The sequence below is a fragment of the Haliotis rubra genome, unplaced genomic scaffold, assembly GCF_003918875.1.
Source record: "Haliotis rubra isolate DU_JTF1 unplaced genomic scaffold, ASM391887v1 Scf246, whole genome shotgun sequence".
In the NCBI taxonomy this organism is placed as follows: Eukaryota; Metazoa; Mollusca; class Gastropoda; order Lepetellida; family Haliotidae; genus Haliotis; species Haliotis rubra.
Genome location: NW_025766514.1, coordinates 1,173,315 through 1,193,470, shown reverse-complemented (window position 1 = coordinate 1,193,470; position 20,156 = coordinate 1,173,315). Strand labels below are relative to the sequence as shown.

Here is a 20,156-nt window from a genome sequence, read left to right as displayed (position 1 = left end):
TACACTCATAACTGTATTGATAACAGTGTCCCAGAAACCATGTAGCACAGCCTTCACTGAATTACTGACGGTGTCCCAGAACCTATGTAGCACGACCTCCACTGTATTGCTGAGGATGTCCCAGAAAGCATGTACCACTGCCTCCACTGTATTGATAACAGTGTCCAGAACCCATGGAGCATTGCCTTCACTGTATTGATAACAGTGTCCCAGAACCCATGTAGCACAGCCTCCACTGTATTGAAAACAGTGTCCGAGAACCCATATAGCACTGCCTTCACTGAATTACTGACGGTGTCCCAGAACCAATGTAGCACGTCCTCCACTGTATTGCTGAGGATGTCCCAGAAGCCATGTAGCACCGCCTCCACTGTATTGATAACAGTTTCCCAGAACCCATGTAGCAGTGCCTCCACTGTATTGATAACAGTGTCCCAAAATCCATGTAGCACCACCTCCACTGTATTGCTGATGGTGTCCCAGAACCTATGTAGCACCGCCTCCACTGTATTGATAACCGTGTCCCAGAACCCATGTAACACTGCCTCCACTGTATTGCTGACGGTGTCCAAGAACCCATGTAACACTGCCTCCAGTGTATTGCTGACGGTGTACCAGAACCCATGTAACACTACCTCCACTGTATTGATGATGGTGTCCCAGTACCCATGTAGCACTGCCTCCACTGTATTGTTTAGGTGTCCCAGTACCCATGTAACACTGCCTCCACTGCATTGCTGACAGTGTCCCAGAACCCATTTAACACTGCCTGAACTGTATTGCTGACGGTGTTCCAGAACCCATGTAGCACTGCCTCCACTGTATTGCTGACGTAGTTCCAGAACCCATTTAACACTGCCTGAACTGTATTGCTGACAGTGTCCCAGAACCCATGTAGTACAGCCTCCACTGTATTGCTGACGGTGTCCCAGAACCCATGTACCACTGCCTCCACTGTATTGCTGACGATGTCCCTGAACCCATATAGCACTGCCTCCATAGTATTGCTGACCGTGTCAAAGAACCCATGAGACACTGCTTCCATTACATTGCTGTCATATTACTAGCGGCATCACAGAACACTTCTGAGCACTGTCTCACTCTATTTTCAGGGCAAAGAATGTTGCAGCCAGCTGACGATAACCTTTCACTATGTGGATCCTAAACAAATGAGGACGCTGGAATTTCTGTTGTATAGGACGAGTGTCTACGGGAGAAGATCCGAACCGTCATTTTTTAAATATTTCTTTCAAATAGGTGTCGTGCCCTCATTACCTCCACCTTGACCTTGGACATAGTCAGAACACCATGGTACAGAGGGGTACACCATGGTACAGACATTCACAAAGAATGTTGATTAGTTACGTTACTGTTGATAGAAGTGAAAAGGAAATCATGGCTATATTTGATTAATAAAAAACTGAACCATTATTTTTTAAACATTTCTTTCAAATAGGTGTCGTGCCCTCATTACCTCCACAGTGGCCCTGGGCAGGCTGCAGGCGGCTGCTAAAGACATTCACAAAGAATGTTGCCTGGTTACGTTACTGTAGAGATCACTGAAATCATGGCCATATTTGATTAATAATCATTGAAAACACATTTTCAGAATATACTTCATAGAAATAATCACTATCATGTTGTGCATACGGGTTATGAATACATACACAGCTGTTCAGGCTAACAATTTCGATTCTGAATCAAAAATGCAAAATATTTTCTTCACTGTGTTTTAGTTTTGGATTGTTTAAAAAAATTGGTTAACAGTTTAGTGCGTTTTATGAAACCTGGAACTGCCGAGAAAATGCTTGATTATTAAAAGGGTTGATTAGCAGGGGAGCTTGTTAATAGGTAGAAAATTGGCAGAGATACAATTAGGACTCCATATTATTATTGATTTATTTTTATTTTGTCTCCGTTTTGGGGGTATTTTTGGGCCGCGCTGGCTAAGTGGGTTAGATTCTGACTTTGTGTGCCAGACTGTTTTTTTCTGAGAGTTTCGAATCCTGGATGGGAATTCAGCTAATAAAAGTGCTGGAATCTTTACTGTACTGAGAAAGTGTCATCCCAAATATAACACCTGTTAAAAGAATAATGATGCCAGGTCTACCTCGTGTAATTGACCCAGAGATTGCTAAACCTAGTATGTGATCTGGATCAAGGTTTTAGGTGTACCGCGTGCGTAGTTTCTTGCTGTGGATTAACAAGAACGGTTGAAACAGAATGAGAGAGACAAGGTAATGCATAGCAATGCTGCACATGATTGATGCTCATAGAAATGAGCGCAGGAGCACGTAATGTGAACATCGCGACTTTCATACTGACATGGAGCAAGAACTGTTTCTACAAAATTGTCATCCGTTGGATCAGAAAGTACAGGGGAGCCAATGAGCTGAAGGATCGCCCACGTTCTGAAAGACCCAGGGCGACGGCAGATTATGAAGAAAGAACACAGTTGAAGCTCACTGAACGACAACCATTTGCCACAAGCACTGTTCCATAGCACCACTGGTTAGCATTTCGCTGGGTCTGGATGGAAACATTCTGGAATAGCCTGATGAGAGCCGGGCACAGCTCTAGAAGTGTCATCAAACGCCCTCTACTGAGCGATAATCACCAACAAGTACATGTGGTTTGTTGTTGACAACGGCAACAGGTCAACCTAAGGACTTGGCGAAAAATACATTGGTCTGATGATATTCCATCTTCATGTAACTGATGAAAGCATGACAATTTGGAGGCAGCGAAATACAGCATTTGAAGCAAAAACAGTCAACCAACTGCCAATTGCCTTTGGTGGCGGTTCCATTATGATGTGGGGATATCTCCTCTCTGAACTTGACTTGAGTGACAAGGCGTGGAACTTTGACGGGTGACCAGTATATCCCGGAAGTGCTGGATCCAGTTGTTGTCCCCCTGTTTGCTGATTATCCTCTTGTTACAAGACTTGTAGTTATGGATGACAATGCTAGGCCACAACATTCTCGGGCAGTGACACCTTTCATTTACAATAATGCTGTGACTCACCTTCCATGGCCCGCCATGAATCAAGACCTGGGTCCTGATCCATAAACCTTTCATAACTCCACAGTTCACCCTTGGCTTACAAATGTCATAGTGCCGATGTGCAGTTTGGGACTTTGAACCCAATCTAACACACATTTTTTATTAAAATTCTTCCATTTAATGGAATTTATTGTCAGAATTCTTCGTCTAAGGCTTTGTTTAGGACTTTACTGTTCGAATTCTTCCATCTAAGGCTTTGTTCAGGAGTTTACTGTCAGAATTCTTCCATCTAAGGCTTTGTTTAGGATTTTACTGTCAGAATTCTTCCATCTAAGGCTTTCTTTGGGAGTTTTACTGTCAGAATTCTTCGTCTAAGGCTTTCTTTAGGAGTTTTACTGTCAGAAGTCTTCCATCTAAGGATTTGTTAAGGAGTTTACTGTCAGAATTCTTCCATCTAAGGATTTGTTAAGGAGTTTTACTGTCAGAATTCTTCGTCTAAGGCTTTCTTTAGGAGTTTTACTGTCAGAAGTCTTCCTTCTAAGTATTTGTTCAGGAGTTTACTGTCAGAAGTCTTCCATCTAAGGATTTGTTCAGGAGTTTACTGTCAGAAGTCTTCCATCTAAGGATTTGTTAAGGAGTTTACTGTCAGAATTCTTCCATCTAAGGATTTGTTAAGGAGTTTACTGTCAGAAGTCTTCCATCTAAGGATTTGTTAAGGAGTTTACTGTCAGAATTCTTCCATCTAAGGATTTGTTAAGGAGTTTATTGTCAGAAGTCTTCCATCTAAGGATTTGTTAAGGAGTTTACTGTCAGAAGTCTTCCATCTAAGGCTTTGTTCAGGAGTTTACTGTCAGAATTCTTCCATCTAAGGATTTGTTAAGGAGTTTACTGTCAGAAGTCTTCCATCTAAGGCTTTGTTCAGGAGTTTACTGTCAGAAGTCTTCCATCTAAGGCTTTGTTCAGGAGTTTACTGTCAGAAGTCTTCCATCTAAGGATTTGTTCAGGAGTTTACTGTCAGAAGTCTTCCATCTAAGGATTTGTTCAGGAGTTTACTGTCAGAAGTCTTCCATCTAAGGATTTGTTCAGGAGTTTACTGTCAGAATTCTTCCATCTAAGGCTTTGTTTAGGTGTTTCAAGTATTGTCGGAATTCTTTCACCTGAGGCTTTGATTAGGAGGTTACTGTCAAAATTCTCCCACCGTTGTTCTATGTAGGATTACATTGTTAGTGAATAAAGTAGAAACTTTATTTGTGGGAATATGTAGAGGTCGCATAGTATTTCATTGCATAATGATAGCATTTGACGTTCGATGATGTTTTTTTTATAATTTAGTGATGTTACTTTCAGTTAGTATGTGCCAGTGCACAGCCATTTCGTCTGACGATAGTTAAACAGTGCTGGAAATATTGAATTCAATGTTATTCAACTGTCACCAGTTGGGATCACCCTGTCTGTTCATGTTCTTTGATTTGTTGAAAATAAAATATTTTGTAGCTCGATTTTGGTTAGTGTTGCAGTAAAGGATTAATTAGTTTACATTTTAACAGAGAGGACGGGAAACCAAGAATCTGAAAACGTCGGAATCCACTTTGCTTCCTTACTTTGGGGGATTAGCTTGGCAAGAGGTTCCACTATACCAACCCACACACAACACACAACCTGAGTAAATTAATGACGAGTTTATTGCACAGCCACAACATAATCAGTCAATAATAGAAATGTTTACAAATAAATATTAGAGAATGTTCACAATGGGTTATCAAAGTACGTATATGCAAGGAAAATTAGGTAAACATAACACGTAGCATGTACACACCACCACCACTATATGTCAGTGTCTCAACCTACACCACCACTACATGTCAGTGTCTCAACCTACACCACCACTACATGTCAGTGTCTCAACCTACACCACCACTACATGTCAGTGTCTCCACCTACACACCACCACCACTACATGCCAGTGTCTCCACCTACACCACCACTATATGTCAGTGTCTCCACCTACACACCACCACCACTACATGCCAGTGTCTCCACCTACACACCACCATGACTAAATGGGAGTGTCTCCACCTACACACCACCACTATATGTCAGTATCTCCACCTACACACCACCACTATATGTCAGTGTCTCAACCTACACCACCACTACATGTCAGTGTCTCCACCACCACCACCACCATATGTCAGTATCTCCAACCTACACACCACCACCACCACTACACATCATTCCAGTGTCTCCCACCTACACCACCACTACATGTCAGTGTCTCAACCTCCCACACCTACACCACCACTACATGTCAGTTATCTCCACCACCACCACCACTATATGTCAGTGTCTCCACACACACCACCACCACCACCACTACATGCCAGTGTCTCCACCACCACACACCACCACCACCATGTCATGTCAGTGTCTCCACCTACACACCACCACCACTACATGCCAGTGTCTCCACCTACACACCACCATGACTAAATGGGAGTGTCTCCACCTACACACCACCACCACACATGTCAGTGTCTCCACCTACACACCACCACCACTACTACATCTCAGTGTCTCCACCTACACACCACCACCACCACCACTACATGTCATTGTCTCCACCTACACACCACCAACACACATGTCAGTGTCTCCTCCTACACACCACCACCACTACTACTTGTCAGTGTCTCAACCTACGTACCACCACCACTACATGTCATTGTCTCCACCTACACACCACCACCACTACTACATGTCAGTGTCTCAACCTACACACCACCACCACCATCACTACTACATGTCAGTGTCTCCACCTACACACCACCACCACCACTACATGTCAGTGTCTCCCACCTACACACCACCACCACCATTACTACATGTCAGTGTCTCCACCTACATTCCACCACTCACCACCACTACATGTCAGTGTATCCACCTACACACCACCACCACCACCATATGTCAGTGTCTCCACTCCACACACCACCACCACCACCACCACTACATGTCAGTGTCTCCACCTACACACCACCACCACCACTACATGTCAGTGTTCCACTCCACACTACCACCACTACATGTCAGTGTCTCCACCTACACACCACCACTCACCACTACATGTCAGTGTCCCCACCTACCACCACCACTCACCACTACACTACATGTCAGTGTCTCCACCTACACACCACCATCACCACTACATGTCAGTGTCTCCACCTACACACCACCATCACCACTACATGTCAGTGTCTCCACCTACACACCACCACCACCACCACATGTCAGTGTCTCCACCTACACACCACCACCACCACCACTACATGTCAGTGTCTCCACCTACACACACCACCACTACTACATGTCAGTGTCTCCACCTACACACCACCACCACCACTACATGTCAGTGTCTCCACCTACACACCCACCACCACTACATGTCAGTGTGTCTCCACCCACACCACCACCACCACTACATGTCAGTGTCTCCACCTACACCACCACCACCACCACTACATGTCAGTGTCTCCACCTACACACCACCACCACCACCACTACATGTCAGTGTCTCCACCTACACACCACCACCACCACTACATGTCAGTGTCTCCACCACCACACCACCACCACCACTACATGTCAGTGTCTCCACCTACACACCACCACCACCACTACATGTCAGTGTCTCCACCTACACACCACCACCACCACCACTACATGTCAGTGTCTCCACCCACACACCACCACTACATGTCAGTGTCTCCACCACCACCTGCCACCACATGTCAGTGTCTCCACCTACACACACACCACCACCACCTACCACATGTCAGTGTCTCCACCCCACACACCACCACCACCACTACTACATGTCAGTGTCTCCACCTACACACCACCACCACCACCACTACATGTCAGTGTCTCCCACCTACACACCACCACCACCACTACATGTCAGTGTCTCCACACCACACACACACCACCACCACTACATGTCAGTGTCTCCACCTACACACCACCACCACCACCACTACATGTCAGTGTCTCCACCTACACACCACCACCACCACCACTACATGTCAGTGTCTCCACCTACACACCACCACCACCACCACTACATGTCAGTGTCTCCACCTACACACCACCACCACCACCACCACTACATGTCAGTGTTCCCACCTACACACCACCACTCACCACTACATGTCAGTGTCTCCACCTACACACCACAACCACCACTACATGTCAGTGTCTCCACTCCACACACCACCACCACCACCTCACATGTCAGTGTTCCACCCACCACCACCTGCACCACACCACCAGTGTTCCACCTGCCACTACATGTCAGTGTCTCCACCCCACCACCACACCACATGTCACCACCACTACATGTCAGTGTTCCACCTACACACCACCACCACCACCACTACATGTCAGTGTCTCCACCTACACACCACCACCACCACCACCACTACATGTCAGTGTCTCCACCTACACACCACCACCACCACTACATGTCAGTGTCTCCACCTACACACACCACCACACACTACATGTCAGTGTCTCCACCTACACACCACCACCACCACCACTACATGTCAGTGTCTCCACCACACCACCACCACCACTACTACATGTCAGTGTCTCCACCTACACACACCACCACCACTACATGTCAGTGTCTCCACTCCACACACCACCACCACCACTACATGTCAGTGTCTCCACCTACACACCACCACCACCACTACATGTCAGTGTTCCACCCCACACACCACCACCACTACTACATGTCAGTGTCTCCACCCCTACACACCACCACACCACCACTACATGTCAGTGTCTCCACCTACCACACCACCACCACCACTACATGTCAGTGTTCCACCTGCACACACCACCACCACTCACTACATGTCAGTGTCTCCACCTCAGTGTCTCCACCACCACCACCACCACCACTACATGTCAGTGTCTCCACCTACACACCACCACCCACCACTACATGTCAGTGCAGTGTCTCCACCACCACCACATGTCAGTGTCTCCACCCACCACCACCACTACATGTCAGTGTCTCCACTCTACACACCACCACCACCACTACATGTCAGTGTCTCCACCTACACACCACCACCACACTCCTCACCACTACATGTCAGTGTCTCCACCTACACACCACCACCCACCACTACATGTCAGTGTCTCCACCACACACCACCACCACTACATGTCAGTGTCTCCACCTACACACACCACCACCACACTACATGTCAGTGTCTCCACCTACACACCACCACCACCACTACATGTCAGTGTCTCCACCCTCACCACACCACCACCACACCACCACCACCACCACATGTCAGTGTCTCCACCCCACACACCACCACCACCACACATGTCAGTGTCTCCACCTACACCACCACCACTACATGTCAGTGTCTCCACCCCACACACCACACCACCACCACCACCACCACATGTCACCACCTCCACCCACACACCACCACCACCACCACTACATGTCAGTGTCTCCACCTACACACCACCACCACCACTACACATGTCAGTGTCTCCACTCTACACACCACCACCACCATGTCAGTCACCTACACCACCACCACCACTACATGTCAGTGTCTCCACCACCACACCACCACTCACTACATGTCAGTGTCTCCACCCACACACCACCACCACCACCACTACATGTCAGTGTCTCCACCTACACACCACCACCACCACTACATGTCAGTGTCTCCACCTACACACCACCACCACCACTACATGTCAGTGTCTCTACCTACACACCACCACCACCACTACATGTCAGTGTCTCTACCTACACACCACCACCACTATATGTCAGTGTTTTCACCTTTGAACAATATCGAGTTTTTTTACAGAAATCCGTGTGGTATAACTACTACATGTCAGTGTCTCTACCTACACACCAACTTTTCTTTTAATCCCTTTTATAATTTTCGTGTTTTTACCCTTCCATGGGAACAAGTTTCATTTTGACACCGTTGTAACCATATCTCTGACATTTAGAGATATTCTTTCATGAAACTCCGCATATGCACAGGCTGGGTGGTGATCAGGGCGTGTTTGCTTTGCGAGGGAGTGTCAGGGTATTTGGTTTTTCCGTTTACATAGCAAGAATTAGACTTATTTCACGGATTCATTTTTCGTTCATTTGTTCAGTTTTAGTTAATTTGTTCTTTCGGGGCTGCAGATTTGCTCTTTGTTAAATCATTTGGTTCACGGACCGGCACACTCTAAATACGAAATTGTGGAATACGATAAATATTATGAGAACATTATATAAGTTTTTCTATGTAAGCATATTTCGTTTACAAAACAACTGTTATGCCCGTGAGCAGTTTAAAACATGAGAGAATTTATGTGTCTGTAAACGTGTACATGTTTTCTAATACCTACAGTAGCACATGTTTTACTTGGGATTACACTTTCTCAGTAAAGTACAGATTCTAGTACTTTTGGGAGGTTGACTCCCATCCGGGATTCGAACCCACACCCTCAGAGTCACACACCTAAAGACAGCCGTCTAACCCACTCAGCTACCGCGGCTTCCGAAATTATTGGAAGTTCCCACGCCAGAAAGCTATGAACACAGAAGCCATTTCAAAAGGTTTTCAAATGTGACACAGGTCTACACACGAGTGGGATCGTATTGTCCACGGATATTGACCTGAAAGTAATACTTGCTCTATCGCCGTTACCACACCAATGTTGTGTGTCCTGAACGCGTGAATGGAAAATGAAATTATTACCTTTAGAATTCTCCTGCGGATTGCAGGTATCACTAGTTATATATAAGTGTTTAAGAGTTAAGTAAGTGCAGATTGTTCAAGAGTAACAACTGAGCCCACCTTCAACGACCGCAAATAGACACCTGATCTCTTGTCGAAATTATGGGGCTATGCCAGGTCATTGACATTGCTCAACAACTACAAAATGCCTTTTGACGGTATAAATATAATTTTCCATTCAAGCCTTTATGACACAGCCGTCTTTGCAACTTTTGTTACACGTTGCTCAAAGTGAATCCCTCTTTCCTATGTTCTTAACACAGACCGTTTTAGCCCTCCACTCAGCCATACCACAAGCCGCTATCTAGAGTCAGACACACATACATGTTTGGTGTTAGAGAACATTCGATATTGGAATGTATTTACATATGTAATCAAGCCTAAAACACGTCACGATTTAATTCTGGAAACCAAAAGTGTAGAAACTATCCGCACTGTGGCCACTTTATGACAAAGGATTTGACAAAATTCAACATGCAGTGCTAAGGATGAAACAATGAACAAAATGTTTTTCGAAAAATTCAAATTTAAACTACCTCGCCTATAGGCGGAGAATTTTTACTTTATGGGGCTGTTTTGGAGGTTGCAAATGAATGAAGGTATGTTCATAAGTATCATGACCCAAAATTTAAATCATTTTGACTTAATTCGACAAAATTAGAGTGTTATTAAAACATCTCGCCAATGGGCGAAATATATTTGGACCATGGGAGAGAATATTTACATTTACTCATAACTCAGTAATAAATGTCAATCTACAATGTGCGAAACAATTTAACCCACTGGCGAGCTAAAATTCATTTGTTTTGGTTTGCAAAAAAAATATATTACTGTCTATAAGGATCCTGACTCATGACACAGTTCTTTCTATGTTTTATGAAAACACAATACGAATTGCTTCATTTTATCCTTATGGACAAAGTTCGTTGAAAAAAAATGAATGTAGATGAAGGGTATTTGAGTGTGAGTAAGTATATATCGTCACATCGGCAATATTGCAGCCATATCTTGACATGAACCAATTCAACATTGATAAGGAATAAATGTACATCATAAAACCTGTGGTCAAGGGACAGTAAAACAACTAGAGTATGAGTCAGATTTAAAACCAGCATTTAATGTTAAAATAATAGCACCATTCGGACAATGCACAATATAAAAAACAAGCTCTAGACTGCCAGCACCTAAAGGTAGGTCACCATGGGGACTTACAGTACTTTTGCTACCTGCATGGGCCGTAGGTGGAATTATTTGGTCCCTTCAGACGTTGGCAAATTTAGCCATCACTTAAAACCACAAATATCGTATAATTAAAACGTGGTAGATAAGATAAGAAAAGATAAGATAAGACTTTATTATCCACGTAGGAAATTTGGTTTACATTCATAAGCACTCTGGAGCATTTAACGATCATAAAATATTGCACTGACAGTATTAAAACACAAAAGTAATATTAAGATTGGCAACAGCAATGTAAATTATCAAAATGATTATGTAAAAAGTGGGATGTATCAGCCAGAATGGCAGATGCTTTCTTTTCAACCCGGGGCAGTCAAGTTATGGAGGGGAATACCGCAAACTTTACTAGAAAGTTTCACAACTAAATTTACTTCGAATGTTTTGGGACTTACGTACCCTCTCAGGAGGAAAATCATTTTATTCTACTTCAACGCACTTTGAAGGAGAAAACGATTTATTAATGAAACAAGTGCCACGAACATATATGGATATCTTTGAGATCACTTTATGGCTGACGGCATGTGCCATGTCCAAAGTTGAAATGCAACATGAACATACACAAAATATTTGAGTTTTCACACAATAGCTAAATTGAAAGGCATATCGTGCTAACAAGGTTTTCAAGAGCACATTTAAGGAGGATACTAAACCACACGACTTTCACGACTTTCTCGTGAAAGATTTGGTATCATACCAAATCGTTAACTCGTTATATAAAAATGTTATTACACGTAAGCGAGTTTAGTATTCTGTTTGATACTGTCCAACAGTGTGTTGACTCAGCTTTCCGCCAGGCAAGCGAGGCCCAATACCATCGTGACAGAGGTATTAGCATTGTGACGTCATACGTCTAGCGGTATTACCCTAGTGTGTAAAATTACCGTAAAGTATTACACTGCAGTATCTTCTACGGTCGAGTAATAAACATAAATGTCAATGTTTTTTTGCAGGGGTACGCACACCCAACCCCACCCCTCTCAAAAAGCTGTATCCGCCCCTGCTTGAAACAGATTACTGCGTATTCTACCGAATATGTTTCATCACCGAACTCTCAATTCCACGCAGTGTTTAGGTAGCTCAATAACAACTCTTGCACAAGGACGGGCGGTTTAGATTGGAATAATCAGGACAGATTACTCTTTATGGTATCTGCTGTAACAATGAAATAATGTGTTATGTGTTCTTTTGTTAAATCATTTTGACTTAATTCGACAAAATTAGAGTGTTATTAAAACATCTCGCCAATGGGCGAAATATATTTGGACCATGGGAGAGAATATTTACATTTACTCATAACTCAGTAATAAATGTCAATCTACAATGTGCGAAACAATTTAACCTACTGGCGAGCTAAAATTCATTTGGTTTGGTTTGCAAAAAAAATATATTACTGTCTATAAGGATCCTGACTCATGACACAGTTCTTTCCATGTTTTATGAAAACACAATACGAATTGCTTCATTTTATCCTTATGGACAAAGTTCGTTGAAAAAAAATGAATGTAGATGAAGGGTATTTGAGTGTGAGTAAGTATATATCGTCACATCGGCAATATTGCAGCCATATCTTGACATGAACCAATTCAACATTGATAAGGAATAAATGTACATCATAAAACCTGTGGTCAAGGGACAGTAAAACAACTAGAGTATGAGTCAGATTTAAAACCAGCATTTAATGTTAAAATAATAGCACCATTCGGACAATGCACAATATAAAAACAAGCTCTAGACTGCCAGCACCTAAAGGTAGGTCACCATGGGGACTTACAGTACTTTTGCTACCTGCATGGGCCGTAGGTGGAATTATTTGGTCCCTTCAGACGTTGGCAAATTTAGCCATCACTTAAAACCACAAATATCGTATAATTAAAAACGTGGTAGATAAGATAAGAAAAGATAAGATAAGACTTTATTATCCACGTAGGAAATTTGGTTTACATTCATAAGCACTCTGGAGCATTTAACGATCATAAAATATTGCACTGACAGTATCAAAACACAAAAGTAATATTAAGATTGGCAACAGCAATGTAAATTATCAAAATGATTATGTAAAAAGTGGGATGTATCAGTCAGAATGGCAGATGCTTTCTTTTCAACCCGGGGCAGTCAAGTTATGGAGGGGAATACCGCAGACTTTACTAGAAAGTTTCACAACTAAATTTACTTCGAATGTTTTGGGACTTACGTACCCTCTCAGGAGGAAAATCATTTTATTCTACTTCAACGCACTTTGAAGGAGAAAACGATTTATTAATGAAACAAGTGCCACGAACATATATGGATATCTTTGAGATCACTTTATGGCTGACGGCATGTGCCATGTCCAAAGTTGAAATGCAACATGAACATACACAAAATATTTGAGTTTTCACACAATAGCTAAATTGAAAGGCATATCGTGCTAACAAGGTTTTCTAGAGCACATTTAAGGAGCATACTAAACCACACGTCTTTCACGACTCTCTCGTGAAAGATTTGGTATCATACCAAATCGTTAACTCGTTATATAAAAATGTTATTACACGTAAGCGAGTTTAGTATTCTGTTTGATACTGTCCAACAGTGTGTTGACTCAGCTTTCCGCCAGGCAAGCGAGGCCCAATACCATCGTGACAGAGGTATTAGCATTGTGACGTCATACGTCTAGCGGTATTACCCTAGTGTGTAAAATTACCGTAAAGTATTACACTGCAGTATCTTCTACGGTCGAGTAATAAACATAAATGTCAATGTTTTTTTGCAGGGGTACGCACACCCAACCCCACCCCTCTCAAAAAGCTGTATCCGCCCCTGCTTGAAACAGATTACTGCGTATTCTACCGAATATGTTTCATCACCGAACTCTCAATTCCACGCAGTGTTTAGGTAGCTCAATAACAACTCTTGCACAAGGACGGGCGGTTTAGATTGGAATAATCAGGACAGATTACTCTTTTATGGTATCTGCTGTAACAATGAAATAATGTGTTATGTGTTCTTTGTTAAATCATTTGGTTCACGGACCGGCACACTCTAAATGTAGTGAGTGCGTTTAGTTTTACGCCGCACTCACCAATAGTCCAGCTATATGGCGGCGGTCTGTAAATAATAGATATGCTGCCTCTGTCACAGACGAAACTCAATGTCTGTTTTATTGACACCTATGTGTCTGCCTGCCTGTCTGCTAATGACAATATGCAATACACAACTTGGATCACTGACCACATGCAATTTGAACACCTATCAGGCTATACACCATAAACAAAACACATTGATTTATGGCTCGTGCACCCGAGTTCTGTCTCTGTCACATTATGTAATTACACAGACAGGCAGGTGTGATACTTGTAGACATGACATGTTATGATGTCTCTTGATTGCAAATGATATACACAGAAAATGAGCATGTATTTACAAAACCCAACATCTCTATACACACACAAAGAGCCCTGGGTGTATCGGCAAATGAAACAGACAATAAAAGTCATCGTTACACTTAAGTGCACGCCCACCCGCTCTGACTGGGTTCGGTATCCCGATTGCTTCGTTTCGAGGGAAGTAAACCCAAGCACAAAATATTGCACTTTTGATTTGCGATTGTACGCTTATAATTGTGTTTATTTGTATTTTTCATAATCAGCAATGTATATTATCTGTCATGAATAAATGATAATTGTGTTTTAATTATGTTTATGTTTTTGGTTGCATCTAAGCTTTACGTTTTTGTATGTAAGTATATTTCATTTACAAAACAACTGTTATGCCCGTTAGCAGTTTAAAACATCATGTGTCTATGTGTATGTGTCTATAAACGTTTACCTGTTTTCTGGTCTCATAGCTACAATAACACAAGTTATAAACTCCCTTGCAAAAGAAAGTATTTGTTTTTATTTTTGAATTTTCAAAACAGCTTTAACACACAAATGAAAATCTACAAAATAGGGATATGTGTAGAGAGAGAGAGAGAGAGAGAGAGAGAGAGAGAGAGAGAGAGAGAAGAGAGAGAGAGAGAGAGAGAGAGAGAGAGAGAGAGAGAGAGAGAGAGAGAGAGAGAGAGAGAGAGAGAGAGAGAGAGAGAGAGAGAGAGAGAGAGAGAGAGAGAGAGAGAGAGAGAGAGAGAGAGAGAGAGAGAGAGAAACCCGCTACATCCATACCCTTCACCTGCCAAACCGCTTTTTGACGGCAACGCTGGAATCAGCAGCTGGAATCAGAGCTCGGCGTCCCTTCCGCATGGCCTTGACCCTTCGACATGGACAGAACCCGTCGCGTTGGGCGAGACAAGTTCTTCGGTAGCAAGTGCGAAATTGGCAACAAGAGCTCTTTAGTGATGAAAGTCGATTTTGTTTGTTCCGCAACGATGGCAGAGAAAGGGTATTTAGGCGTCGAGGTGACCCATTGGCCCCGGTTTGTATTCGTGAGGTTCATCCTTACGGCGGAAATGGCGTAATGGTGTGGGGTGTCATTTTTGTGATGAGAAAACGGACTTCGTGATAATCCGGGGACATCTAAACGCAAACAAATACAAGCGTCAACTTTTGGAACCAGTTGCACTGCCGTTCTTGATCAATCGGCATGTTGTTTCAGTATAACAACGCAAGACCCCTGTTACGACGTAAATTGTAATAAAAACGCAAATTGTAATACTTGCAGCAAATTGTAATAAACTTGACGTAAATTGTAATAAAAACGTAAATTGTAATAAAAATTGACGTAAATTGTAATACGCAAATTGTAATAAAAATTGACGTAAATTGTAATAATTTTCGTTGCGGTAAAATGTAATAAATATTTACGTAAATTGTAATAACAGTTTTAATCCTTCGTAAATACGCGGGTGGTTGTTTTTCGTTGCATTTCATACATCAAATAAGCTTGTTAGGGCGATAACTCAAGAAAGAAATGATGGATTTTGTTCAAATTTGGTACCAAGGTATATTGGCGAGATTCACCGACACAAGTGAAATGAGTGACCTTGAGATAATTTTCAAGGTCACAGCAAAAATTTGAGGGTTTTGCCAATATAAAGATTGTTAGCGCGATAACCCAAGAAAGAACTGACAAATCTTAGCCAAATGACGAAAATGATATTCGTCCTGATATATAATCGATATAAAATCTCTTACTGTCCTCTGTATCATGTCTTTTCGCAAATATCTTTTAAGGTTTTAATATGTATAAATATAAAGTGGGGTGGGGTGGGGGTGGGTTTCTAACGGGTATATCTAACACACTTGCATGCATGTAGAGTCGGAGAGGTGGGTGGGTGTTCGGGTATAACTACGAGGGACGTTCAAATAGTAGTGTAACTACTAGTGTAATAACTAGAATATGATACAAATGCAGCTGTTTTTATGTTTTATTTTTCTACATATTATCTGTCAGCCTCAAGCAAATTGGTTTTGCTATGTTGCAGCCTCACGATTCCCATTTGTGAGACTTTGTATCTTGGCTTGGTACTCCCAAAAAAGGTAAAATCTGCAATAAAATGCATCACAAACTTCAGGAAACCAAATATGTTATGTTTGAGATTGGTAGAAGTCGGCTAGAATCAAACATAGATATTAAACTTCACAAAAACGCAATTTCAAAACTACAATCGCTTGTTCAAATGACTCCCCATTCTGTTTACTGAAAGAACTCGAGAAAGAAATGATGGATTTTGTTCAAATTTGGTACCAAGGTTTATTGACTGGAGATTGGAGATTTACCGACACCACTTGAATTCAGTGACCGTGAGGTCATTTTAAAGGTCACAGCGAAGGTGTAACAGTTTTGCACATGCCAAGCTTGGTAGCCGCGAACTCAGGAAAGTATAAATAGATTTTGATCCAATTTTATATCAAGGTGTATTGGCGGGATTCCCCCAACACCAATTGATTGGGAAACTTGTGCTCATTTTAAGTTCACAGTGAAAAGTGTTTTGCACATGTCTAACTTTTTAGTGCGAAAATACAAGACAGAATTAATATGTTTTGCTTAAAGGTAGTACCAAGATGCGTTGGGAGTATGGTCTAACGCCAGTCCAATTCAGTGACCTTCGGATTATTTTCAAGGTCACAGCGAGTATTCTTGCGATATCTCCAAACCTAATGGATCGAATTTGTTCGCATTTTGTATCAAGGCATCAGATGACAGTTTCGGTAACGTTTACATAATTTTCAGGGTCAGACAGAGGATAATTGCGACATTCAGATATCGACATGTGGCGGGGGTAATAGCTATGTTTGTGACAAACGCTTTGTCATTACTAATTTTCAAATTTTTGTTAGCATATGGTTTCTGTAATTTCATGTTAATTCTACCTGCTGTGAAATTATTCGTGACACGTCTTAAAAAAGCCAGAGATTATTTGTGTATGTTTAAAGTTAATTGTTTTTCATTATGGAGTTATTTTCGATGTTGACGCAAGGACATATTTTACGAGCAATAGCTTTCAATAAATTTTGAAGTTCTTCATAGCATATCCCAAAATAACAGGATATTGTTTGTTTACGCTTTGAAATGTACGTTTCTTTTTCTTCATTTTCGAATTATTTTCAATGTTGACGCAATGACATATTTGAAGTTAATTTAATGTTTTAATCATATGTGATTTATTATGATTTATGTTTCGATCATACATTCATATATTGCGTTGTCATAGTTTAACCTGGTTCGTATTATTTTCTTCATCATATTACTACATATTATTGTATTTTTGAGAGGGAATTTTAAGTTACATTTGCTAAGGATATCATAAATCGCTGGCGCCTGGTTATTCCTTGTCACATAGCAGTCAATCTGTCTACTCATTTGTTGTATTTGATTGATGCATATAAAATAAAATGTAGAAATGATATTGAATTGCATCATTTGCTTCAAGGAATCGATCAGATGTGCTCGTTATCAAAGTAAAGTCAAAACTTCTTTCTGTAAGGTATACAGTGGAAGTTGACACCTTAATTGTTATGGGTAGACCAAAGAAATCATTTATTTAGTTTCACCGCTCAAAATACAACAAAGAATTCAACGGGTGGCATTAACCTCAAAGAATGATCATAACAATGCTTATAACATACGAGGGCAAACATATCGGGGATAATTTGTTTTCATGCGATATGCACCGGGTGAAATATCACTTTGTCATGGTGACATGACATCATGAACAATGTTATGACGTCACGTTGCTTCTAAGAAGCCGCCTTCTAAATACAACGATGACGGGGAGCCTGCCTTTGTTGGAAAGTAGATTATCGCGTAATTTCCGCAATTAAAGACTTCGGTAATAAATAGAAAATTATATTCGTGACCATAATATGCTAGGTTAACTACCTAAATATCGGCATATCCCTTCTCTGGTTCCGAAAATACCAAGATTTAGGCAGTTGTGTTGTAAACTGATATTGATCTTCTATAAAGTCGGCTATATTCAAACCACGAGAAATGTCGTCAAATAATGTCTGATGACAGTTACCAACGTCCCAATAGTGTCCATATATTTTAGAAATCTATAACAATAAAGCACAACCTCACTACTTTTTTTGATAAATGACAAAGGATTAATCAACCATATTAAAAGGTTTTCAGGTTTGAAGGACGATGCTCATTAAAATCTATTGCCAGCTCCCTTTCAGAGACTGATAAATGGTTCGAAAATGTGGGTCATAAATGCATTAAGGTTTTTATTGTTGTTCATACCAGTTAGGCCTCCCGCCTCTACATGTATTTGAGATATAACCGTTAGAACCACCACCACCCTCTCTATGTCTTAAAGTATGCTAGATATAACCGTTAGACCACACCACTTTTCTGCCCATTTATTCAATTGGGCTAAATCATAGTTGAGAGTTGCTTCTATGGATTTTACATATTTTCCCGGAACACCGATTGATGTGTCATCGGCCATCATTATTGTGATATTTTGTAAATTTCCAGGTAAATCATTGATATATACAAGGAACACAAATTAACCAAGGGCAGATCTTCGAGGAAACCCTGCAGTAACATTTAGTTTTTCATAATGTTCAATTAACAGAGACACACTGTCGTCTAGTTAGTTAACCAACTAAGTACGTTTCCACGAACACCATCATTTTCTAATTTGTGCAATAAACCTTTATGCCCTGCCCTGTAAAAGCTTTTGAAATATCACAAAACAGCATACAGTAACGGTGGTGATTATCTAGGACTGAGCATATATTATGATAAATGTCTATGTTGAGATGTAGTAGAATGACTAGCAGTAAAACCTGACTGGAATTTACTTAAAATGTTATGTTCATGGAAATGGTCGTGCACATGCTTTACCATTATTCTTTCAAGGATTTTCCAAAGGATAGGTATTAAACTAATAGGTCTGTAATTAGTTGGGAGGGATGCATTTCCTTCTTTCAAAATAGGAGTAACATTACCCGTTTTCCACAATGTAGGAAATACAGTCACTCAGTGATATATTTTTTATACAACAAACAAAGAGGTTCAGCTATAGATGTACAAATTCGTTTTACCCCTCTCATGTTAATGCCATCAGGTCCACTAGATTTGTTTGCTGGTAAGGTCTTATGAGATACCTCCTTTTTTTGTTGTCGCATACTTTTGCGTTATTGAAACAAATGTGGACAACTTAAAGCTGATGTATGGCGTTATTACAGCAAAGGCTGAGCGGAAGGAGAAATAACATGGTTCCGGCACTGTGAGACTATTAAGAAAGTTCACATGCAGCGCAATAATATTCCAATTATGTACTGCCAAAAAATATTTTACAGTAGTGAGCTGAATAGACTTAAGAATTACGAGTTGGTACGTGTGGCATATTTGGCTGTGCTCTAAGAGAGACATCCTCGATAATCTCCAGGGTATACGTTACGATAACTCTCCACTATACCCTGGATGCATCCACGGCTTAGGGCGATGATTTTATTACCTCCCTTGGCTGGCTCCGCATTCTCACAGTAGCCAATCAGCTAAGCCGCCGTTACAACCGAGCTTGCCAGTGTCAACAAGGATAGCGGTCGCAGTCGCGAAGGTTTGTTCGCAGTGCCACTCAGATTTTTGGGGAAATAATAAAGACAAATTGACAGATCTGAAACTTTAAAAAATATA

At 41.6% G+C, this 20,156-nt stretch overlaps 1 protein-coding gene across 1 annotated transcript in view; it reads left to right on the top strand.

Annotated features, from left to right (window-relative positions):
* Nucleotides 1–4,503, top strand: part of LOC124279090 (glycoprotein-N-acetylgalactosamine 3-beta-galactosyltransferase 1-like) — a 55,673-nt gene extending 51,170 nt beyond the window's left edge. Inside the window, exon 5 of the mRNA XM_046714889.1 lies at nt 1,113–4,503. Within this exon, the coding sequence (XP_046570845.1) occupies nt 1,113–1,286 (174 nt within the window). The 3' untranslated portion in view covers nt 1,287–4,503. The remainder of the gene's footprint in view (nt 1–1,112) is intronic.
* Nucleotides 4,504–20,156: the final 15,653 nt, after the last annotated feature.